A 24,305-nucleotide genomic window follows, 5' to 3' on the forward strand; every position below is an offset into this window, starting at 1 on the left:
ACTGCCTTTACCTTTGTGAAACTCTTCTCTTGTGGTTTACCAAATCATTTTTAAATGCTTCCTCAGTGTCCATCACCCACTTCCATTCCCTACCTCTATCTGCTGAGGTTCCTTCAAGGACCTATCCAAAGCCCTCTGCTTTTCTCACTTTATATCTCTACTCTTAGTGAACGAATATGCTTCTTGAATCTTCACTACAAACTACGCAAAAGACTCACAAATGTATCTCTTCTCCACTGACCCTTTTCCTCCTCCGTTATTCTGTGTGTCCAATTGCCTCTTAGCCATCTCCTCTATAATGCCTTGATGCTACCTAAATCTCAAAATGTCCACAATGGAGCTTATTATCTCCCCTTTACCTAGTGTCATTTTACTTAACACATCTAGTCCCTTGCACTGTTATGTCACCTCCTCCATTGCCAGTATACTCCACTTTCTCATCCTGGACCTTACAAAAACACTTATAAGATTGCAGTAGTCAAGGTGTAATTTAATGAGATAATGAATGTCATCTGACCTTACCCGCTCACCTGTCTATCCCCATCACAATCTGTCTTAAATGCAGCGGAAAACACTGATCTTTCTCTCTCCCCACTCTACAGTCACTGCACCACTCTGCAAATCCTTAACACTGACTCCCCATAACCTCCAGAGTCCAAGCTAGTCAATCACACCTTCAAAGTGCTCACCAACACCTCGCTGACTTCATCGCAAGATACACTCCCATCTCACCAGGTTATAATTGTCTGAGCTGCGCCTCACCACCTCCAATAATCACCTCTCACTCCAGCCTCAAAGACTTCTCCTGTGCTGCTCTCCACTTATGTAACTCCTTACCCCACCTGACCAGACTTTCCCTCAATCTTCAACCTCTCTCTCAAAACCCAGCTCTTCACTATATCCTACTCTCACCTGATAGTACACCTACAGTATACAGTACAGTATCAATCTCCACTCTGAGTCCCAGTAGCTATTTTTGTCTAAGCCCTTCCCCTCTCCCTCTGTAAAGCTACCATGAGCAAGTAAGATTTGATTTTTGCATGATTTATTATGCCAACTATCAAGTGCTGCAAGGTTTTTGGGAAACTATGATATACAATAGATTTATAAAAACATGATATGCTGTAAACTGATGTACAGTAGTTGGGAGGTCACATACCAAAGCAAGTGAGAAAACCATAGTGTACTGTGCATAAAACATTCTAAATGTAACCATTTTCTAGAAAATCTTCTGCAAAGTAATTTATCCTTGAAGATGTTATGCAAACTTTCATAAAGGAACATAGCATAAAAATAAATTACATTAATTAACCTGAGAATACACATTGTGTGTACCAAAGTGTTAAATATCATGAATTTTTATTTCCTAAAGAAACCAGTCTCAGACAAGCAGAAGGAAGCCATTTCTCAGTCCATCAATAGAACCTCCTGCCATTATAAGACCCCGGCTCGCTGTGCATCATGCCAGGAAGAGAGCCAGGGACCAGATTACTGCAAAGTGTGGAAAGCAGAGCTGGCAAGGGCAAGTGTGAGACAGCTCATTTATACAAATGGCTGCTGGAACCTCCTGAAGGGTATCTGCAGACATATTGTTAAAGGCTAATTAGAATAAAAATTATACTCAAGTGTAGCTATGCTAATATGTGTGAAGGGTCTATGGAGTGGGTTAGAAAGAGAACATATCAGATAGGTTCACTCAGTGCAGTTTTATGCTTCTTCAGAGTTTACAGACATTTTCTGTAAAAGATAATGGTGTTATACAGGAGAGATCAGCATGTACATAGCACACTATGCTGCTGGAGGCTTTGTGAACTTGCTTTGAATGCTCTTCCAAGGACAAAGACCAAGATCTATAATTTCAGTAGAAATTAGCGACTCAAGATTCAGGTGACATCACTAGTTCATCGATACATGGCATTCACAAAATGTTTGGTTTACAATGAGTGAAAGGGATGGGTTCGCTTTGCAAAAAGTAGCAGTGTTTATTAAAGTGCACTCAAGTACGCTACACAGGGCAGGAAACGGTTTTGTGGGATGAAGTCCTATTCATGAAAATACAGCCTATCAATTCACTCAGGGTTGATGACATCACTGAGGCGTGAAGCACTTGGCGAGGACACTAGATGCCAACGTAAGCTTCGTTCTCATGCACATGAGTTTATCCCATAAAACAGCTGCCCCCATTGTGTGCAGGCGCACAATTTCATATTTTGAGACTACCAATATGTATTTATTATATCTGAGAATAAATACATTTAAGTCCACGGGGGTATATTTACTGAACTGAGGGTTTGAAAAAGTGGAGGTGTTGCCTATACCAACCAATCAGATTCTAGCTGTCATTTTGTAGAATGCACTAAATTAATAACTATAATTTGATTGGTTGCTATAGGCAATACCTCCACTTTTTCAAACCCGCAGTTCAGTAAATATACCCCCAGGTGTGTCAGGCCAGCAACAAGCTGAATGAAATATTACATGTATGAAGTCACGTAAAATGTCTTTAGCGCTTTTCTCAGGAAGAAAAGTGGACACATGAGAGTGGGCTCTACAAACACGAGTGTTCAAGAAGTTCCAGCATCCGTATAAACAGCTTGTCTACGGCACCAGTCTACACGAACTATCGTTTCCTGGAAGAGAACGGTTGCTGGTCCAGTTCTTTACCTACTTTTCCTTATCACTTCTATAGCACACACACTTTGGTCTATCGGCCTTGCAGCAATATTTACTTCAAAATTAAAACAAACTATATATACTGTAATAGTGTCAAGTGCAAAACGAAATATTTGAGGGGTGTTTTTCACATGACTGTGGTCACTGAAATATACGAGCATTAAAAATAGATGTACTTAGAACTGTGACCCTAACCTTCACGGAAATAGAGGCAGCAGCTACACATCCTAGACACAGTGATGTCATCTCCCATGCTGATGCGCCCCTCACTGAATCACAAATCCACCACACTAATGTACTGTGTATCGTCATCACGGCAAGGACACAGTCTTTGCTGTGCAAAGATTAATAGGCAGTTTCAAAATTTCTTTAACGTGAAAGGACGATTATGTTCAACAAGATCAGTAATGGCTTGTAGCAGCGAGACTGCAGAAACCTCAAACAACGATGTAAAAGGACGCCAAGTCTCTATTCATCGTTTCATTGCTGTTCTCCCGAGTGAAATGAATTATGAACTACTTGTACAGTAAAATGTACAATAAAACAACAGGACAAGGTCAGGAATTGGGTGCAGGAACATTAGCTAAACAGAGTTTATCATCATCTTAGGAACAACTGTTTTTATTGCTACTTGCAACTGTCTCATATACAAAGACAATTTTGATTATAAACTTCTAATAAGAAAACACTAATTAAGTGCAAGACTGGGGGGTACTTTTTAAATGCAAGTCAAAATTCTACAAACAAAAAACTAAAGACATCCGCAAGCCCTTTTCTATCAGAAACATACTATACTTTCACATAAGTTGTACTTGCACAATTTTAATAAGTGTTAATGAACGGATAGGTTTTGTGTCTTAAATAAAGGAAAATTGTGAGCCCTGTAGTTACTGTGACTCATGAGCCAGAACGGACAATGACAAGAAGTAATGAACAAGTAGAAGGACAAAATCACTCAGCCACATAATAAATCCTTGATGTGTTCGCTCACGTCTGATACCCAAAGACCTCTATAATAGCTTTCAAATTGCTTTAGGCAAGTGGAAAAATAGAAAAAAAAAAATATATATATGTTACCACCACAGACACAATAATTAAATTACAGTTCCTGACCCACGTTGGGTTTACAGGTTATTCTCACAGGCCAATGCACAACTTACATCCACCTGTTTCTTCAGGGGGGATATCGCCCTCGTCATTCGTGCTGGTCTCTTGCAAAGGCATGACCGAATCCTGTGACACAGACACAAGCTACAGGTTACAGACATTCACAAGCAGAGCAAAAAAATAAATAAAATAAAGCAAGGAACAAAAAAAAAAAAAGCTTCTCTGATTTTTCCCTACTGGATGCTGTATTTAATGTGCTGGCCCCATCATAACAATGAATAGCTCAAAAAACATCTTCAAATCTTTCAGAAGAGGTTCATGCTCTGGCAGATACAAGAGCGGGAGCAGAACGTGGGCTGCATCTTAACGGCCATGTCTGCTCCTTAGCAGACTCATCAAGGCGGCTTGTGTTCAGATGGCTGATCTGCGCACATCTTGATTATTAATGTACTCTTAACCCCATCCAGTTCTTTGAAAAGACAAAGCCACGCATGTATCTGCAGAGACTGCACAAAAGAGGAGACATCTAGAAATTGGGATTATAAAAGCATCATGTTTTCTTATACTGATGTAGACTATAAGGATCACTAAACACAAGAGTTACGGTCAAAATAAGGGAGAAAATGTCACAGAACAAAGGACCAACTCCCCAGTGTGGTGGTCGGTCTGTAGACAATATAAGGATGGAAGAGCACCTTGTACAGCTTGTATAACCTATTGGGGTACAGAATAGACACTTTTATAAAGGAATAGGAAATGCAAAATATAAATAAATGGCAACGTTGTTTAGTGTACAGTGGGCTAGTCAAACTGGCTGGGAAAAGAGAGACGCTAAAGTAAAATAAACAAAATTACTTTAAAGCACAACCAGATTATGAACAGACATTGCTGTTAACTGTTTAAAGGAAGGAATGCTCATATAGACTTGAATACAGTGTTAATAAATGTGACGTCTGTTAGGTAGTGTATACTGATCTCTGCTATATATAGGGGCTGGGAGAAAGTGGGAATGACACACAGAATAAAAATTGTATCTAAAAGAAAAAAAAAAACCGTGGAAATTACAAAGATGACAAAAAAACAAACAAATCAGAAGGTTAAAGTAACTGGCAAATAGCATAAAAACACCACTCTGTGCTGGAGCTGCCTGATTAGCGATATACTCCATGGAATCGGATGATATATACTAGGTGGTAAATGGTGGGGATGGTGTGTACATTAAGCTTTGCTTATTGGTACCAGTAGCTTGAAATCTTGTATGAGCTCCTAAGTGTTAAACAACTGATCCAATAATCTGCTCTGTGGTCACAATGTGAAGAGTGGATCACTTAAAATAACAGCACAAAACTTGGGGTCTAAACTTCTAGCATTAATAAACCTATTATATATGAATATATAGACATTTGACATACGCAGGCTGTGATTACGAGACAAGCACTCTCTACTATGCACACCAGACTCCCACTCAGGACACACCAGACTCCCACTCAGGACACACCAAAATCCTGTACAGGCAACAAATGTGCTTAATAATCTACATAACACAGCAACTGAACATACAATGTCAAACCAACATAATACGAGATTCCACATACTATCGCTGTCCCCCACCTATCGCTATCTATCTACTGCTTACTATCTATGTTCTTTTTAATACTGGGACAATTTAAATTTTAAGTTTAGTGGGGGGGGTTAACACAGAGAAGTCCATATAACAGATGTATGACCCAGCAAGTAGGACATCAAGCAGTGACAGTGATCACTCAGGGTAAAGTACACAGTCACTTGCACAATGATTTGGAGCAAGCTTGTTCATATTATATATGCAGATCCATATTCAGTTAGGAAATATCTGTATCTCTGCTGCAGTAAAATGATAAGTACGGCAACTTGGCTCTCGGCTTAGTAGCCGTTTAACTCGACCAGGTAGAACTAATGTTTAAATAACGATAACCCAACTTTTATTTCTTTTTAGGAGCACTATGTTAACCTCATTTGCCATTAAACTCGTTGAATCGCTCTCAGATTAATTAATTTATTCTCTCTTGCTGGATCTGTCCACAGGGCAAATCTCCAACTTTTTTTTGTGTGAGCTACTGGAGAATTGTCACAGCTAAATTTCCTAGCATCCGTTTTCCATCCAGAGACCCAAAATCTCCATCGTCAATCCCAGGGAACTGCTTTCACAACCAACACTCTATTGAAGGCAACAGCAGAGATTGCGTCTGAGCCAACAACAACTGTACACAACTGTGGCTGCTGCACAGTCCAGCAACTGAATACACGGAATTCTGTTGGCACGCAAAGTTCCGTCTCCCACTTTCATGGGTTGCCATGGTAACAAGTGGTGCTGGACAGGGAAAGTCACAATCGTGGAGTGTGAAAAACGAGAGACGCTTTCTTCCTTTTGTGAATTTATTAGCCAAATGCTCCGATGGGAGATGAGCACAGGACTTGGTTACGCAGTTCCACCAATGAAATTACCTATAACCAAGCCTTAATGTATGATCAACTAGTGGACGCTGAGAATAAGAGTGCTCCCCCAAATATATAAAATCTATATAAAAATAGATATATTTAGATTTCAGGGAACACACACACACACACACACGATAATCAAAATTTGAAGAACAGAAAAAATAAAAATAAAAAACAAACAAACAAAACAGCACTTTTTATTAATCACTGGGAAACAGTACGGAGACCCAAGAACCTTAAGACTTAAGAAAATATTTATTTAATGCTGGCTGACTTTTAGAACATTTTGATTGACTGGAAACAAAATATTAAAATGTGGTTTATCGGTAAGTCAACACAAATATATTAATAATGATAACATGGATGAACTACAGTAGCCTAGTAAGATCAGGTCAACAGGCTACTACAGGAAGCTCAATAGAAATAAATTGAACTTAATATGGTACATGCAGATCAGTCTGGGTCCCATCTCGGCTTATGTCCATCATTAGATGTCAGAATAAATAACCACTTGCCTTAACCATTCTTGAATAATTTGGGTTCAGTGCCATAACAGTGGGATGTCTTAAGAGCCTGTGCACGCAGTGTCACAGCGAACAGCGTTTACCATTGAAGTCCTTGGCAGAAACTTTTTTCCCCTTCTCTCTGTCATAATCTTCCCCTTCCACATCTGACTCTCTCTGATCTGAAATCCCGCTGCTTCTCCTTGCCAAGCTCTAACCTTAACCATGCTCCTTTTCCTAGTCATACTCTTATCAAAGTCTTTCTCCTCCTTGTCCTACGCTCTCGCATATCTCCTACTCACTTCTCATCCTCCTCTCACATCCCTCCTACTCACTACTCCTCCTCTCTCACATCCCTCCTACTCACTACTCCTCATCCTCCTCTCTCCCATCCCTCCTACTCACTATTCATCATCCTCCTCTCACATCCCTCCTACTTACTATTCATCATCCTCGTCTCTCACATCCCTCCTACTCACTATTCATCATCCTCCTCTCACATCCCTCCTACTTACTATTCATCATCCTCGTCTCTCATCCCTCCTACTCACTACTCCTCCTCTCTCCCATCCCTCCTACTCCTCACTACTCCTCATCCTCCTCTCTCCCATCCCTCCTACTCACTACTCCTCCTCTCTCACATCCCTCCTACTCACTACTCCTCGTCCTCCTCTCTCACATCCCTCCTACACACTACTCCTAGTCCTCCTCTCTCACATCCCTCCTACTCACTACTCCTCGTCCTCATCTCTCACATCCCTCCTACTCACTACATCTCCTCTCTCACATCCCTCCTACACACTACTCCTAGTCCTCCTCTCTCACATCCCTCCTACTCACTACTACTCGTCCTCCTCTCTCACATCCCTCCTACTCACTACTCCTAGTCCTCCTCTCTCACATCCCTCCTACTCACTACTACTCGTCCTCATCTCTCACATCCCTCCTACTCACTACTCCTAGTCCTCCTCTCTCACATCCCTCCTACTCACTACTACTCGTCCTCTCTCACATCCCTCCTACTCACTACTCCTCCTCTCTCACATACCTCCTACTCACTACTCCTTATCCTCCTCTCTCACATCCCTCCTATTCACTACAGCTCGTCCTCCTTTCACATCCCTCCTACTCACTACTCCTCGTCCTACCCTCTCCCATCCCTCCTACTCACTACTCCTTGTCCTACCCTCTCCCATCCCTCCTACTCACTTCACCATGTCATATTCTCTCACCTGAATGCTGCTCCAATCCCCTTGTTGTACTTTTACATCCCCCTTCCCTGTTCTTTGCTCCCTGTCCTAGTCTCACAATTAAATGCTTTGACTGTAATGACACATACTGATTTTAGTGGTGGCAGACACACCACGGCTATAAAAAGAATCCCCCTTAGGCATTTTATATAATTTCTAATTTCATTAACTAAAAAAGTATCTATTCATGCTGACCTCTAATCAACACAAAATAGTCTAAAAAAATAAACCAAACATTTTATTGATATTACAAATATTAACTATAAAAAAAGACAATTGATTACATACATATTCATCCCCTTGTCTGAATACTTGGTAGAAGCACTTGTAGCTGCAATTACAGCTGAAAGCCCATTGGTGCAAGTCCCTGCCAGCTTTGCACAGCAGGACACCGCAATGATGCGGTCTATGCATTTTAGTGGCGTACAAACTACAGCCGTATAATGCACTAGAACGACACTCACCATATGCTTTTTGCAGATCAGCGGGACGAGGATGTGACAGCGTTTATGGACAAGCAGCTTGCAGTTGATACACTTGTAGCCTTGCCTCCCAAGGCCCCATATCCTTTCACTGCACTGGCCACAGTAGGCTTTCTGAAAATGGAGAATACCGTTACTATACACAGTGATTATGTGCCAACGGCAATCTATCAGTTACATATACATATCTAAACAGAGACATGTACAACAAGCTAAAGAGGCAAAGATGTGGCTTATCCACTGTGACGTAAAACATGAAAGAAAATGCTCTATCGTGTACAGGAATTACACAAATGAATCTGCCCCAGCACTAATTGCTTTTCCCCCAGCTGTAATTATTATAGATAATCAATTTATAGATTACATAATTTTGTACTACGTCTTTTTAATTAAAATGTGTGAAACGCTATTCTAAAAATTGCATCGTACCGCCCTTTCTGTATTTCTGATCTAGCTATTTATTTAGCAAACGGGCAAGTTCTTGTTGTGCTTTTTGTCGTCTCACTTGAGAGCTTAAATGTCCATGTGCGCTCCTCAATATATGTTCCTCATCCGTGGTGTGGAAGTTTAAACTAATGTGTCCAAGCCATTGTCTAGATTCCTCCACATTAAGCTGCATGGGATGTTACTACGTCCTGTCCCGGATTTCTGTAACCAGGGTCCATCATCACCAGGACATGATTAAAAAGTACCCGCAAGATCTGAAGATTTATTTCTTGCTGAACTACAATTCCCAGAATGCTGTGTATATAAAACGGAGATATCCGTTTAAAATAAATATATATACTAGAAATTTCCATGGGTATTTTGTGGCTGGTCAGGGACATCTATATTATATGCAATGCTCTAATCTGGCAACCATACCCCAAAACATGCCCTGACCACTATATGACTATATGTAAGTAAAGACGGATTATGAAAATATTTAGAATCGACAGTTGCCATCTATGAACTACATCAAAGGAAATGTGCGACTTATTAAAGGTTAATCAGTAACATCTAAGAATACCTATAAAATTTAACTCGTGGCCTAAATAACGTGAATGCAACCAGTTCCTGAGCTAAAGCAACATCCATGGGAATGCAGCCAATCAATTCACTAGGCACTTGTTGCTAGCGAGCTGAAAGCCTGAATATAAATGCCATTCACAATATGGCTGCTTCCTCTGTGTGCAGGCAACTGGTACACTAATGATTCTATGCATGACAAATATATATTTGAATTAAAGGTTTTATTTTTTTTTTTTAAAAAAGGAATGCATGTTCCTAGCCCTCATCATTTTCTACTCAAGCACCCATAGCCTAGAAGCCTCTATAAAGAATAGCTCCCCCCACACACCCTTATTTGCTGAAATCAACCACATGCCCTTTTTAATATTCAGTTCTGAAAAAACATGGAAATTTGGAGAATCTAACAAAATGGAAATAGCATTTAAGCTATCGCTACCTCTAATGATCCTAAGTACTGTGCATGGTAAATTAGTGGAGGGTGTGTCAAGCTGTCATCTGGCTATAATGTGGTATTGTAATAGCATTATTGGCGCCAGAATGATACCATTATCACATATTTTAGGCCCTTATCTGTTGCCCAGTCAATAGCATGCAAAAACGTGAAACCGTAAAAGTCCTAAAAGTGAGTACTGTCCAGAACAAGGCAGTGATGAATCCATTACATGTATAGAACAGGCAATAGCTACAACATTTATTCTGTACAAAAAAAAAAACCCAAAACATCTTTTACCAATCTTCACCAGGAAACCATGCAGGGAAATCCATGTTACATTACCAGAATGAATCAGAGTAGGTTTTAAACGATTTGAGCTCCTGCAAGATCAGATCTCATTGCAACCCACCCTGGCCTTGGAATTTGACAGTCACACACAGAACAGGAGCATAAGCATGGCACAATAGCATATTTACAATAAAGCACTTTCATCTGATGAAAGGAATCAATAGCTGGGCAGTAACAAAAGCAGCCCGGAGACGGAGCAAGCCGTCTTTTCATGAATCACTCACTCTGTTAAAGCGTTTGGCTTGAAACAGATGCCCATTCACTCGGTAGAGCTTCCTCCATCTTCTGGCCCCTCGACGGTAGATTGATTCTAAGAAGAAAACAAACGTGTAAAGGAGAAGCATACTAAGCCAAGCAGTACCAGGCACAGCACTGCAAGCTGCCTGCAAACGGGAACACAATCCAGCTTGTTTTCTAATAATCAATGCAGAACGCTGATGCTTGCAAGAGCGCTTCTATGGCAAGAGCTTTCCATGACGGTCTCCAGATCTACCACTTCTTCCCTCTTACACCATCCTCCTCCCACACCCTCACATGACCGCATTCTAGTTTGAAAGACCTTTCTAAAGAGACTTCTCGCTGGTGGATAAACAGGTGAAATGGGAAGACGACATGATTTTTTAAAGGAACAGTGCACCCACAGACAAAAAAGTATAACCTCACCCAGGGAGGTCTAAGCAAACAACACTGCGTCTTGGAAAAAGACATTAATAGAGCACTTACAGCACTTTGTATTTCATGGGTAAAATAGAACAAAATGTTTTTTTTTTTTTAATAATTACATGCAATTAGAGGAGACATACATGGACACAACACTGATGGAAATAAATGAAGGAATTGAGTGCATTGTAGACCCTTTAGCACGGTCAAGTGAAGAACACCCTGGATTCAAAAAACCTTACACATTTCACGCATACATACTACACCATTACAAGACTATAAAAAACAAAAAAACTCTTTGGAATTACATGACAAAAAGTTATAATCCTGCCTAAATTGTAGCCTTTTACATGCCAGGCTCATTATCATATGGGCAAAATGGAAACTTAATTGAAACAGCAATAAAAGTGACACAAAGTTAGCACTAACAAATGCTACGTTTACATCGGTGAACTACGGAATGTTTAAGAGGACTCAACACTCTAGAGGGATTGTTTTCCAAAATGATCTCTGTTCTCTTGTGTTCCTGTCCAGTTCCTGTGAAACGTTGCACTCCTTCTTGTCACCTTTATATAATCCCATAGACAAACCAAGGGCAGGGGGGCGGGGTTCCAAGTGCCTGGAAACCCCCTCCAAGCCTGGGGCACTGTATAATACAGGTGGCTGGACTCTGCTTCACACGGCTCTGCTTGAAAAGGGAGAGCTGTGTGCATCTAACAATAGTGCACGCAAAATTGCCCATGTATATTATGGGGATAGGAAGAGTTGGAGAGCAGCCATGCATGCTGGTCACGCCCACTGGCGGCGTGGCGTTGAAACCCCTTTCTACAAATCCTCAGTTTGCCCCTGAATCCCTAGATGCAATGATTTTAACTAAGGAAAGTCATTTTGCTATAAAGTAACTGAAGCCATCAACACGCTCTGGTCCCAACAGATTTTCATTTATAAGATTTACAAAGCACTACATTGGTTCAGATAAATCGCGGTTATCTGAATCTGGAGTCACTATGATCTCACATATCCATAATCCAGAAAACACGGAGGGACCCCTTAGTTTTATGTTATTTCAGATCCATATCTATTTTGAATATTGAGGTTAAGCTACTTCCCATGAAGCTAGCAAATGTTCCGAATACCGAACTAGAGAAATTAATACACAAATCAAGATGGTTTTATCTCTAAAGAACAAGCAGCAAATAACTTACAGATAAAAGTATAATTAATCCAGCTAAATAAGCAGTCGGATTAAATAATATTTATAGCTATATCTTACCCGGGCCGAATGGCCAGATGAATTCTTGAAAATTTTAGGCTATGCTTATGTGTTTGGGACTGCATGTGTCCTTAACAGATAATAAATAGCTCAATTTTCCTATAAGACACCACAGAGGCCCTTAGAGGGGACCCCACCCCCCAACAATCATCCGGGCAGATTTTTTAAAATTATATTTGCTCTTGAATAAGACCTATAAAGGCCAAATCTGTTCAATGGACACAATTTTATTTGATCAGATCCGTTTTCCTATCTACAGCAACAGAAATAAACAAATCTGTCTTGACGCTAGTATTCTTTGTAGCTGGAGTTCCCCATTAATAAACTAAGCAGTAGTTAATTAGTAGTACATTAAAGACAAATTTAATATAGCGATAGAGAGATCTAAAAGCTGCTCACGAAAGGTTATGAATTCCCCTATCCCAACTTATTAAAAATGGATTTTGGCTGCAGACTTCATTTATTTCTTAAACACTGCAGTAAGCATTAACATGGGCAAACTGCACACTCCAGTCTACAAACACATCAGATATCCGCTAATTCTAGAATACCAGCATCCAAATATGTTGAGCAGCACGGTGGCTAAGTGGTTAGCACTTCTGTCTTACAGCACTGGGGTCATGAGTTCAATTCCAGAGTTCAATTCATGGCCTTATCTGTGAGGAATATGTATGTTCTCCCCATATTTGCGTGGGTGTCCTCCGGGTGCTTTGGTTTCCTCCCACACTCCAAAAACATACTGGAAGGTTAATTGGCTGCTAACAAATTGACCCTAGTCTCTGTGTGTGTAAAGGATTTTAGACTGTGAGCCCCAATGGGGCAGGGACTGATGTGAGTGAGTTCTCTGTACAGCGATGCGGAATTAGTGGCACTATATAAATAATTGGTGATGATAATGATGATATGTATCCCACTAACCATCACATAGAGGCAAAAAATACTACTACCCCAGTAGTAGAACTACTCCACTTGGGTATACCATTACCTTAAAACCCTCTAGGCTCAACTAGCAGCATATTAAAGATCAGTGGATACAGGAAAAACACTGGGGTGGACAGGTGCATTGCTTAAACTTGCCATTCAAACTAGAAAAGTGAAAGGCATAAGATAACGGCATAGTACAGTGTCACATCCTGAATTAAAATCAATCAGAACTAGTTTTTAATTTAAAAAAAAAAAAAAAAAAAAAAAAAAGAATGTGCAAAATCCTTCCTTTATATATGCTTATGCTACACCTTCAATAATCTGTCAATTCCCAAATGAGTAGTTTGGGCATTGAAAGAATTAAATAAAAAAAAAATCCTTATGACAACTGTAGGAGGTACGATTCCATAGCACACTAATAGGGAGGGAGATGCGTTCATATAGAAACCGCACTTTACACAAACTTGGAAATTAAATTATACAAAGGCTTCCTAAGGGCATGCACAGATAAGCAGTGCAGCAAAATTAGATATTAAACTCCATAGCAACAGCAGGGAAAGTGCATATTTATTATTGGTTATCTTGTAAATCTACTGCTTTGGAAACCATGTCAAACCACAAAATGGAAGAGGCTGACATTTAAGAGCAAACGATGGAGATTTAAAGCCAGGATAAATTAAGTGAATTTACTTCTATTCAGCTGGAATCATATGAAAGCATAATGTTAGGAGAGCTGCTCTCCTGACTGTGGAAGCTCCTGTAATAATTCCCTTATATCTGGTGAGTGATGAGGTCATCATTTATATTTAGAGAACAGTAATATTACTGTTGTAAAATATCAGTTATATCCAACATGTTGGAGAGACTGTGGTCATACAGGCACCTTCATACACACATGGTGGCACTGTCCCAAACTGCGCCCGTTCTGGACAGAAGTTCTCGCACTAGCAACGGCTGTCCTCGATACTCCTGTGCCTTCCGATCCTAAGCACGTATTATTGCCTCTACCTCTCCCAGACCTGCCAACACACACCCATAAGCTTCTTCGGCATATAATCAGCGCAGCTACCTGTCAAATAGGTGCCCACTGGAAGAACCCCGTTCCTCGAACGCTCCAAATGGTATGTGGTCGGATTTAACACACTTATCAGATGGAACATATCACCAGCGTGCTTAGGGGCTCCTCCGTATCCTTCAACAGTGTCTGGTCTCCTTGGGCTTCGTATTGCAACCAACCTCTGCCCCAATTTTAGTCAAACCCTATCCATTACTAGAAATACTAGATTGAACTATTATCTCCTGCTAATAATATAAAGGTGTGAACTCCTCCTTCCTTCCCTAACTCTCCCAATCTGTTCTCTCTCCTCCCCCCTTTTTTTTGCCCTGTCCCTCCCCCCTACCCCCCCCCCTCTTTTCCCCCTTATTTGTATAATTTAAAACAAAATAACATCTTCATGGTACCATGTTTGTATGAAGCTAAACTTGTTTTGTAAAAGCTATGTGAAAGAGTACTATATACACTGTTAAATTTGTATGTGCATTTGTCATCTTACTATTGTACCTTTCAAAAGTTTTATATTTTGTAATGCTGTTCAAGATACGATGTTCCTAATAAAATGTATTTAAAAAAAAATTAAAAAATATCAGTTACATATGGAGTGTACTGCTGTCTTGTGTCACATAATTCACTGAAGATCAACCATACAAGCAGTTCAAACTGAATCGTGTGCGGGTGTATTATAATGGATGGAGAACCTCCTTACACTTACACACACACACACTGAAATCTATACACATATTACATATTGGGTACATATACTTTTAGTCGTTTTGAAAAACAAATCATTATAGTACTGTTATAAAACATAGATTTTTCCCCCACTAATCACATAAGCATCTATATATTAAATGGCATAAGTACAATTTCCAACAATGAATTACCATTGTCCTCTGGGAAATGTGATATTTAACAATACACCTGTGCGCCTGCTAGTTGCCCTGGAAACTGTGACAGTAAGGAAACTTTTCCTGTGCACCTGCTGGGTGACCTAGAACATGTGACCTGCTGGGTGGTCTGGACACTGTGACAGTTATTTGCAACCACATATATCAGCACATCTTGCGGGCGACCATGTCCAGCAATGTAACTTCGATGGAAGAACGTATACATGTAATGCAGTGCGTAAAGTTATTGAATTCTGCTAATAAAGTAATTTAGTCATTACATTTAAGTTTAATTTAAAATCGGTTACCGCCGGGTTTCTCTAGTGGGACATAATTAGGCGTACATGGAGCGCACCTACCTGAGAGACCTAGTGACAATTGTGATGTTCCCTCTATTCTAAATGATACTGATCTTAGAAGTCACTGAGGAGTTCCAGGAGCCACAGGCCAGAGAGCTATATGTAGTAGGGGTTTATTACTATTTACAATACACAAGTTTCAATTTTAAACAAGCAAGTTGCTTGTATGCCGTGATCCTCATATTGGGGCTGATGCAAGACGGGAGTAAATTAGTAATCATCATCAGCGTGTATTTGCACTTGCCCTGTAACAGGCGTGTGTTTCTGCAGGCCTACATGAGTCACGTTAGTGTGAACATGCCCTGTGTTTGCACGCCCCTTCCCTCTACCATATATATGCTATGGATAATCCATAAAAAAAAATTATAAAAATGTTCCTTCTCGGTTGGATTAGAGTTTTTCAGATGCAATATAGTAGTAAAGCAGTCAACGCCCACACAAAGAGATCTGAAATATCTTCTAAGTAATCTCCAAGTGATTTATTGTCCACTGGGGATCTCATCATGACCTCAGAAATAGAAGCCGTGTGCAGGATGAGATAGCTCATGTACAGATAAAGAGCAATAGCAGGTCAATGTGCTTCTAATGAAATTGGCTCTAGTGTGTGTGTGCGTGCGCTCGTGTGTGTGGTAGGGGAAATTAGATTGTGAGCTGCACTGGGCAGGGAATGATGTCATTCTCTATATATATTATATATATATATTATGCGAGAGAGTTAGAGGCTGTGGAGGAAGGCAGGAGCCAGAAACAAAAGAAACGAGAAATGTTTATCCATTGTATACATTGAAATAACCGTTTTGGAAACTAGACAAACTGCAGCAGTGAGTGTACTCCTGAGTTCATTGAAGCCAGTATTGGGGAAACTAGGGCATTCTAACCCCACGACTGCTTTATGTAGTGTATGGCATCATTGTCTGGTAATCACCAATAAATAACTACAAATGGGGCACCTTGTTTGAAAGAGAGCTCCCCTCTTTTATACAAGGGTATCCCTGAGTTTCCCTGAGTGCAAGTAGATCTGTGCATTGCAAAACCCTTCCCCATCCTTAATGTTTCCTGTAGTGTAGAGTGTTGTTGGCTGGTCATCACCAAATAATAACTACCAAGTGCCACTCATCCTTAGCACTTAAGGGGTTAGTGCCCTTAGAGAACAACAAATATTCCGTACAATTACAGCACAAATGTACAATGCACAATCCTGAGCTCAGTTGTCGTATTTGAGGGCAGCATATATGGTCTGGAAGATGCATTGTTTTCAGGCATGAATTATGAAGGTAAAATATTTAGCTCAAGGTTAGCCCGACATTCCACTGCCACTTTGCAAGAAAGGCAATACTTTACTGTGTAGCAGACAGCTGAAGCCCCTTCCACATATTTAGTCCTAAAAAAAAAAAAAAGTGGATTCTGCAGGCAATAGAGCTGCTGTGACATCACTGACTCTGTGTAATCCACACAGTGGCTTTGCAGTCCCCTCCTAACTCAGTAACCTGCTGCAGAATGGTGACAGAGCATAGTGTAAGCCCAGGAGGGGGGTGGGGGGGGGGGGGGGCGGGTATTGTGGTTTGTGGACCACAAATGGCTCCAAACTGAAAACACAACAAATCATACTTGCCCACTTTCCCGAAATGTTTGGGAGACTCACAAATGCTGGGTAAATGTCCCGGAGTCCTGGGAGAGCAGGCAATTCTCTTGCCTCCTGCCCACTTCACTAGGAAGCCATGACGCATTTTTCACTAGGAAGCCATGACGCATTTTGTGATGAACTGCGCGTCATCAGGGCCAACATGAAGCGATTCGCCACACTCTGCCCCTTTATCTCTCCTCAGGATCTCCCGGATGGTAAGACAAAAAAGTTGGTAAGTATGCAACAAATATCACTATATTGTAAAATATATAATATGTATCTTTTTGTGTTAAAGCACATTCCTATTTGATAAGATTATTTACTGAAATGACAGACTTAGAATCCTTGAATAATGTACAGGAGTGTATCTTCTTAATGTGGTTTAATCAATATGAACTAGACAACCCTGGCTCCTTCCTCCTTCTATCCTGTACCCCTTCTGATATTATTTATATACAATTATATAGTTATATGGCCAGAAGATGGAAGACTCTGCCGTGAGTTGGTAAACTTAATATATTGCAATTCCCTATTTTAATAAAGAAAAGTAAAACAGCACTTATTGTGTATTTTGGGAGTGCAGAGTATGTATGTATGTATGTATGTATGTATGTATGTATGTATGTCTATATAACCCCACACACTCTGCTGTACATCCTTTGATTTTAAGATGGAACAGATACAATTCTTCACAGTTGGCCAGAACTCTGTGTGGCTGCTAACGGCAATAGAATTATATCAACCATGTGTAATATTGAATTAATTATGTCTCTTCTCCCTCACCCATCCTTTGACTAGTAAAATGAAACAGAGCCACTAGACCATGCCATGTCAGACATCCAGCTCTCCGCTGCGGTTTTACCCGCAAGCAGAATTCTCCAGATCTTTATTCTGCCAAGTTTAATAGCAGAAATACATGACAGAGAAACGTCTAACTTAATAGGAATGGTCATGTTCTCTTGGTTAGGAAAAAGGTAAAGGAAATCTTAAATAGGTCACTATTATAACTCAGAAAACAACAAGAAAATTAATTTTCCCTAAAATTGATAACCAAGCATAAAATTCAATTATTTGTATTTTAATCGATCATCTATTTGTATCATTTTTTGTATTTTAAGTCCCTATATGGCTGGGTTATTTATGGGTGAGCAAACATTTTGCCTTAAGGACATAATGGTGCAGGACGTACCAATAGCCTCTAGATGGCGCCATACACTTGGAGATCTTGGCTAATCATATTACCGGCAGTACAATCATTTTAAAAAGGGGTTTCTATCCATCAGTAAATGCCCATTAGCAAAGCTTTGCCTCAGTCAAACTATGTTCTTATATAACAGCAGGTAAAGACAAAAGTTCCAACATATCCTACTAACTACCAAATACTGTACAAAGAGCATTTGCAGCATTAACAGGAGAACACTTTGCCGCCAACCAACAAATGTCCATTGGATTTTTGCATTTTTATTTTGGGTTTTTTAAACCAAATCGCAAGGTAGCGATTTCATTTTGAAAACACTTTAATGAAGACTAATGACATTAAAAATAGTATGCACGCTTGTCTCCTGAAACCTATTATTAGACTGGCCACACTGGATCCGGCAATTGCTGTTTCTATAGCAATGTGGTGTCATAGCAGCTTGACTGGTGTGAAATATATCCACTATCTCCTATTGGTGCATTCTTCTCAGAGTTCTATTTCTGACACTTCCCAGCAAGTACCTATTTAAACAGTAACAAGATGATTGTACAGAAACTCAATAGCCACCTGATTATTATCATTTATAGATAGATGTATATTTCTGTATGGAAAACAAGCAATCATGATCCAGAGAAGCAACACAAAAATGGAGATACAGTTTCAAATATTGATTTATACAATCCATAACACACACACACATATATATATATATATATATATATATTTATCTCTATCTATCACACACACACGCATGTATAGTGTTCATTGTTCAGCTGACTTTCCCTTTGCAATTCCTTCCACATCTTTAGGACAGTGTCCTCATAGGATCTGTCACAGGTCAAAAAACAGAAAGTGAGTTATTGTGACTTCACTGTCCCCACCCATGTGTATGAATCAACCAATCCACATTGTGTGTGTCTGTAAGGCAATCCTTTCTAGCTATCGGTCCACTTTCTGTTGGTGTAGCCATAGAACTAGCTTCAACAAAATGGCGCTGCAGCATACACTACTGATAAGTCATGGGTCCAGGCTCCACAGTGACAGAAAAGTGTTCACAGTCAGGCCCTGCGCTCCCATTAGGCAAGGTTAGGCAATTGCCTAGGGCGCCGGGCTCTGCAGGGCGCCTCAAAATGAAAAAACATTGACTATTGTCCTTTAAAACTGTGCGACGCTTCCGAGAGATCCACGGGGAGGGGAGGGGGGGGGGGGGGGGGAGGGGGAAAGGGGCTATGAATCTTACCTGCATTAAGCTGCTCCTCTCTGCTCTGTCTCCTCCCCTCCGCTCACTGACTGTCGGGCGTGACATCATCATCACGGCCCGACAGTGTCTGTGAGTGGAGGGGAGAAGACAGAGCAGAGAGGAGCAGCTTAATGCAGGTAAGATAAGGAAAGATGCGGGGAGGAGAGGGAAGCGCCGATTTTGACAGGGTGCCTGCGGCGGGGGGTGCCGATATTTAAAGTGTGCCTGCGGGCGGGCGGGGGGACGCCGATTTTCACAGTGTGCCTAGGGCGCCAAGGACCCTAGCACCGGCGCTGTTCACAGTTGAATATATGAATGAATATATATATATATATATATATATATATATATATATATATATATATATATATATATATATATATATATACACACACACACACACACACATATATACACACACACACACACACACAATACATATACACACACACATACATTACATATATTATAAGAGACAGATATATGTGCAGATCTAATCTGTACATAACTGCTACATCACATTCCGCCTTCATACAGGGATAGTGTTAAACTCAGTTGGTTAATGCATCCTTCTGTAGAGCTGCTAAAGAAACCAACTGAAAGCACTGTATTGCTGCCAAGTTCATGTAACCTGGGTTACCAACCAAGTATACTAAGGGTACCCAACATTCTTCAATGGTACTAAATTGTTTGCATTCCTTGGTCAGTGTGCGAGAGGTTTCTGGTGTGACTGTAGATGTGGTGCAGATTGTAATTTCATGCTCATAACATTGTATGAATGGAGGAAACTTCTATCCCAGCGTTTAGCGACTCATTTTGTGATTCGGGGTATATTGCCAGAGATAGGTTAATCTACCTAATCTTACTTTATTTGAAACGATCCCATTTCATCCAATTCTTTCCTAATTAATTACATTCTACTTTATCTAATAATTAGGCCTCTAGTGAATAGCATTCTTCCACAATGAGCAGTAATTACTGACAGGCAGCCAGGTTTGGTTTGGGTGGCCATTCAAGAGTGGTAGGACATGTAATCTGAATATTGAGAGATAGTAATGTGATAGATAATGACTTTTAAACCAGCATATTGTCTGATTGACATGGATGACAAATTACTTTATTGGCAATTAAACTGTAAATTGTAGTTTGCAAATTTCTAATTTTGTCATTCTATAAACAGGTTAAATTTAAACCTCATCTCCCATCAGCTTTTCTCCTTTAATAAACGCAACACGGTGGCTTTTACTTATATGCTGTGTCGTGTTAATGTCCGTCGAGAGGTTCTGCGTGGATTAAGGGGGTCTCCTAAGTCATCCCCTGGCAGAGCAAGCTACCCACCTCCCCACAGAGTGCAGCTGGGAATACTTGGGTGGATGCACAAGGTCATATGCACGTGCACATTGTGATGTAGTAACCAATATACATTTTGAATTAGTGCGACTCATTCTGGTTGGAGTTCTTTTTTTGAGGTGCATTTGACTAGTGGCCGAGCACCTTTTATAATTATTCATCGCCTGCTTCTCTGCATGTCCCCAGCTTTGTAGTGGGTGGGGATAAAACAACCTATAGCCAATCAGATCACCAGAATGTCCACCGCAACGGACTATGTGACCTATGACCTCATGTGATTGTTAGAAAAAGGAGAAGTCTGTCTGTGACAGGGGCAGTCTCCCAATGTGAGGCAGAATGATACAGACAGTGTGAAATATCAGTGTATACCAATGACACAATAGGGGCACAAAATCACCTATCAAACCCACCTCTATGCCAGACAAAAGTTGTGCCTCCAACGTGTTTGCCGCAACAGATTACATAACTTAGGACTGGAGTGTGTTGAACATACAAGATACAGCCTTGAATACCAAATTGTAAGAATCAACCGCTGGTTTTTAACTGCTATAGCGACTGTTTTTAGTTAACGCAGCGTGGAAACTCGTGCAATTCAATTGAAAATCAGGGAACGCTGCCCCCGCGCGTTAATCATTGTGTTTGCGAGTTTTTAGGAGAGTTTTAACGTGGTCATGTATAAACACACAAAAAAAGTTCTGCATACATTTTCATACATTAGATTGCATTACACATTGATAATATCTACATTACAGTACTTTAAGCATATTTTTTTATTTAACTATTTTTTACTATAGAATCATCTACACCATGTCAAAACACATTAGTGCAAACATATTTGTACCAAAAACATACATAAATATATTTAATTAGTGATTGTTATTTATTTATTTTATGTTTTTTATTTCATTATTTATTTTTCTTTACAAGAAAATAAACTTTTACATGTTAGGCATTAGTGATAAACGTAGTTTATCTTCTTCTTTCTCACGATTATATGATTTCAAATAGTGTTTCAGAGGTTTTTTATTTTTATCACACCCCAAGGTGTGAAATTAATCAGCATATTGGCCTGTTTAACGCGCCGTGTTAAAAAACAATTGAATAGCTTTTAACGCGGCTGCCTCTTGCACACCCTATACTTTCAATAGACCTTCTACTGGAGCGCGAGAGGACCGTTTCATAAAAAAAAAACACGAGTGTTAAAAATGGAATTGAATCGCAGGTAAAGTTAACCCACTCGAAAAATTATATAAAAAAAAAAAAAGCTTTAAAATGACTTAACGCGGTCTTAAAAAAACAAAACAAAAAAAACTCGCTGTCAATTCAATTCCCCCCAGTGCGTCTGCAGGTGGGATGTAGTCACATAAAACCACAACCTTCCAGGTTGGGAGAAATCATTATTTGCGTGATAGGGTCAGACTGTCTGGTTATGTAGAAAGGGAAGGAGTGCAACTATTGAAAGAACAGAAAATACTCCAAAAAACGTAACAGTCGCCTGGAAACCTCATGGTGCCAGTGCTATCAGACTTGGGGCTAGATTTACGAAGCTGCGGGTTTGAAAAAGTGGAGATGTTGCCTATAGTAACCAATCAGATTCTAGCTTTCATTTATTTAGTACTTTCTACAAAATGACAGCTAGAATCTGATTGGTTGCTATAGGCAACATCCCCACTTTTTCAAACCTGCAGCTTAGTAAATCTAGCCCTGTGAATTTATACAGCATTTAGCCAAGTGGCCAGTTGCTGAGGGAGAACACAGAATTGATCTAATCCACTATATTTGATAGAAATGTGCACCTCCCATCGGCCTAGCAATTTAATTTAGACACATTCAGAAACATAGATAAACAGGTAAAATAAAATATACACCTAAGGGACTGATTGGTGGTGAATGGAGCGCATTTACATTCTCTGCAACCAAAATCTGACCGAGGCTCCTGCACTAGAACTCACAGGGCAACTATTTGTGTTTCTCTATTAGAATTCAGCACAGTCAGCTTGTAGAGCTCTGCAATTATGTTTCAAGAAACATGTTATTATACTGGTCTGTCCTGAATCTAGATGAACAATCTCTACTGAGCCAGAGGGAGAGGGCCAGGCAAGAAGCTACATCGCAGAAGGATGCAAGGACAATCCCTGAACATTGCTATCTCGTAGGACAGCGAGGGGAAATGCCCGTTTAAATGTCTCGGGTGTTCAATGCCATACATCTCTGAATGGACTATTATATTGTAAGTGGAGGAATGAACAATGCAATGGTTTATAGGAGAAAAGCAGCTCAGCTTAAACAAAGGTAGATTTTATGTTGGACACATAGTATAAGAAGACAGTCAATCACATGGAGGCATTTATTGAATTTAGAAACACACCTCATTGCCTGTCCTGCAGGTACTTCCTTGTGAATTACAAACCAAACATCAGTTTTTTTTTTAATTGCTCACTCAGTGCAAACAGATTATTTAATGCCAAATATCATGAAAATGATTCATTGGATGTTAACCTCATATTACTTAACTATTGATAACAATCGGATAACACTGCCAGGTAGCCATGGCACTGCTGAAAAACACAGAAGGGTATGGTTTGCTCAAGCTAGGTTTATATGCCAGGAATCACCTTCTGTACTGTGCAGTTGGAACTTTGAAGGGAATAATGAGAGAGAGCGAGAGAGCGAGCGAGCGAGCGAGCGAGCGAGAGAGAGAAAGAGAGGGAGAGAAAGAGAGGGAGAGAAAGAGAGGGAGAGAAAGAGAGGGAGTGAGAGAGAGAGAGAGCAAGAGAGAGAGAGAGAGAGAGAGCGAGAGAGAAAGAGAGCGAGAGCGAGAGAAAGAGAGGGAGAGCGAGAGAAAGAGGGAGAGCGCGAGGGAGATGATAAAGAATGACCTTCATGCACTTAGGAAATCACCTAGTTTTACTTCCCCGCTTACCACATGCTGTCGTCTCTGATAAAGCATATCACAGTCAACAATATTTGATAAGGTTATACAAAGCCTCAATTTCCTGTTCACATTTTGTTTTGAAATCTATAAATCATTTTGATTTAATACTTTGTGTAAATTTTTTGTCACACGTTACAAAGATTTGATATAATTCACTAAAGACATAATTAACTAATATCTAAAAATTTAAATAGGAATAAAAATAACAATCCTAAGTGAGGAGATAACATATGATAAATATGTAGATAAAATATAATAATTGAGAATTATTAATAAATTATGTTAAGAGATATGAGGGAGTGTGACTATAAATAAGGTATTAAATGGGGGAGGTTAGGGGTAAAAGGAGGAGGGGGTGAGACCTAATCAGGGACTCCCAGTGGACTGATATTTTGGAATGATTTTGTGTTCATCCATATTCAATAATAACATTTATAGGAAAAGGGATGATTGAGTTTGGTCAGGCAATGGGTTGGGACCAGAGGGATTAGTGTAAATGAACCAATCATTCCA

General features: G+C 40.0%; 1 protein-coding gene across 3 annotated transcripts in view; it reads right to left on the bottom strand.

The window, feature by feature from the left end:
* PRKCZ (protein kinase C zeta) overlaps window positions 1-24,305 on the bottom strand; it is a 137,084-nt gene that overhangs the window by 30,097 nt on the left and 82,682 nt on the right. For all 3 annotated transcript variants that reach the window (XM_075189590.1, XM_075189592.1, XM_075189591.1), the window contains 3 exons: window positions 10,510-10,595; window positions 8,476-8,607; window positions 3,834-3,906 (listed from right to left, as the gene is read on the bottom strand). In XM_075189590.1, coding sequence (XP_075045691.1) covers window positions 3,834-3,906; window positions 8,476-8,607; window positions 10,510-10,595 — 291 coding nt within the window. The remainder of the gene's footprint in view (window positions 1-3,833; window positions 3,907-8,475; window positions 8,608-10,509; window positions 10,596-24,305) is intronic.

This window comes from Mixophyes fleayi, chromosome 11 (genome assembly GCF_038048845.1).
Source record: "Mixophyes fleayi isolate aMixFle1 chromosome 11, aMixFle1.hap1, whole genome shotgun sequence".
Classification (NCBI taxonomy): domain Eukaryota; kingdom Metazoa; phylum Chordata; class Amphibia; order Anura; family Limnodynastidae; genus Mixophyes; species Mixophyes fleayi.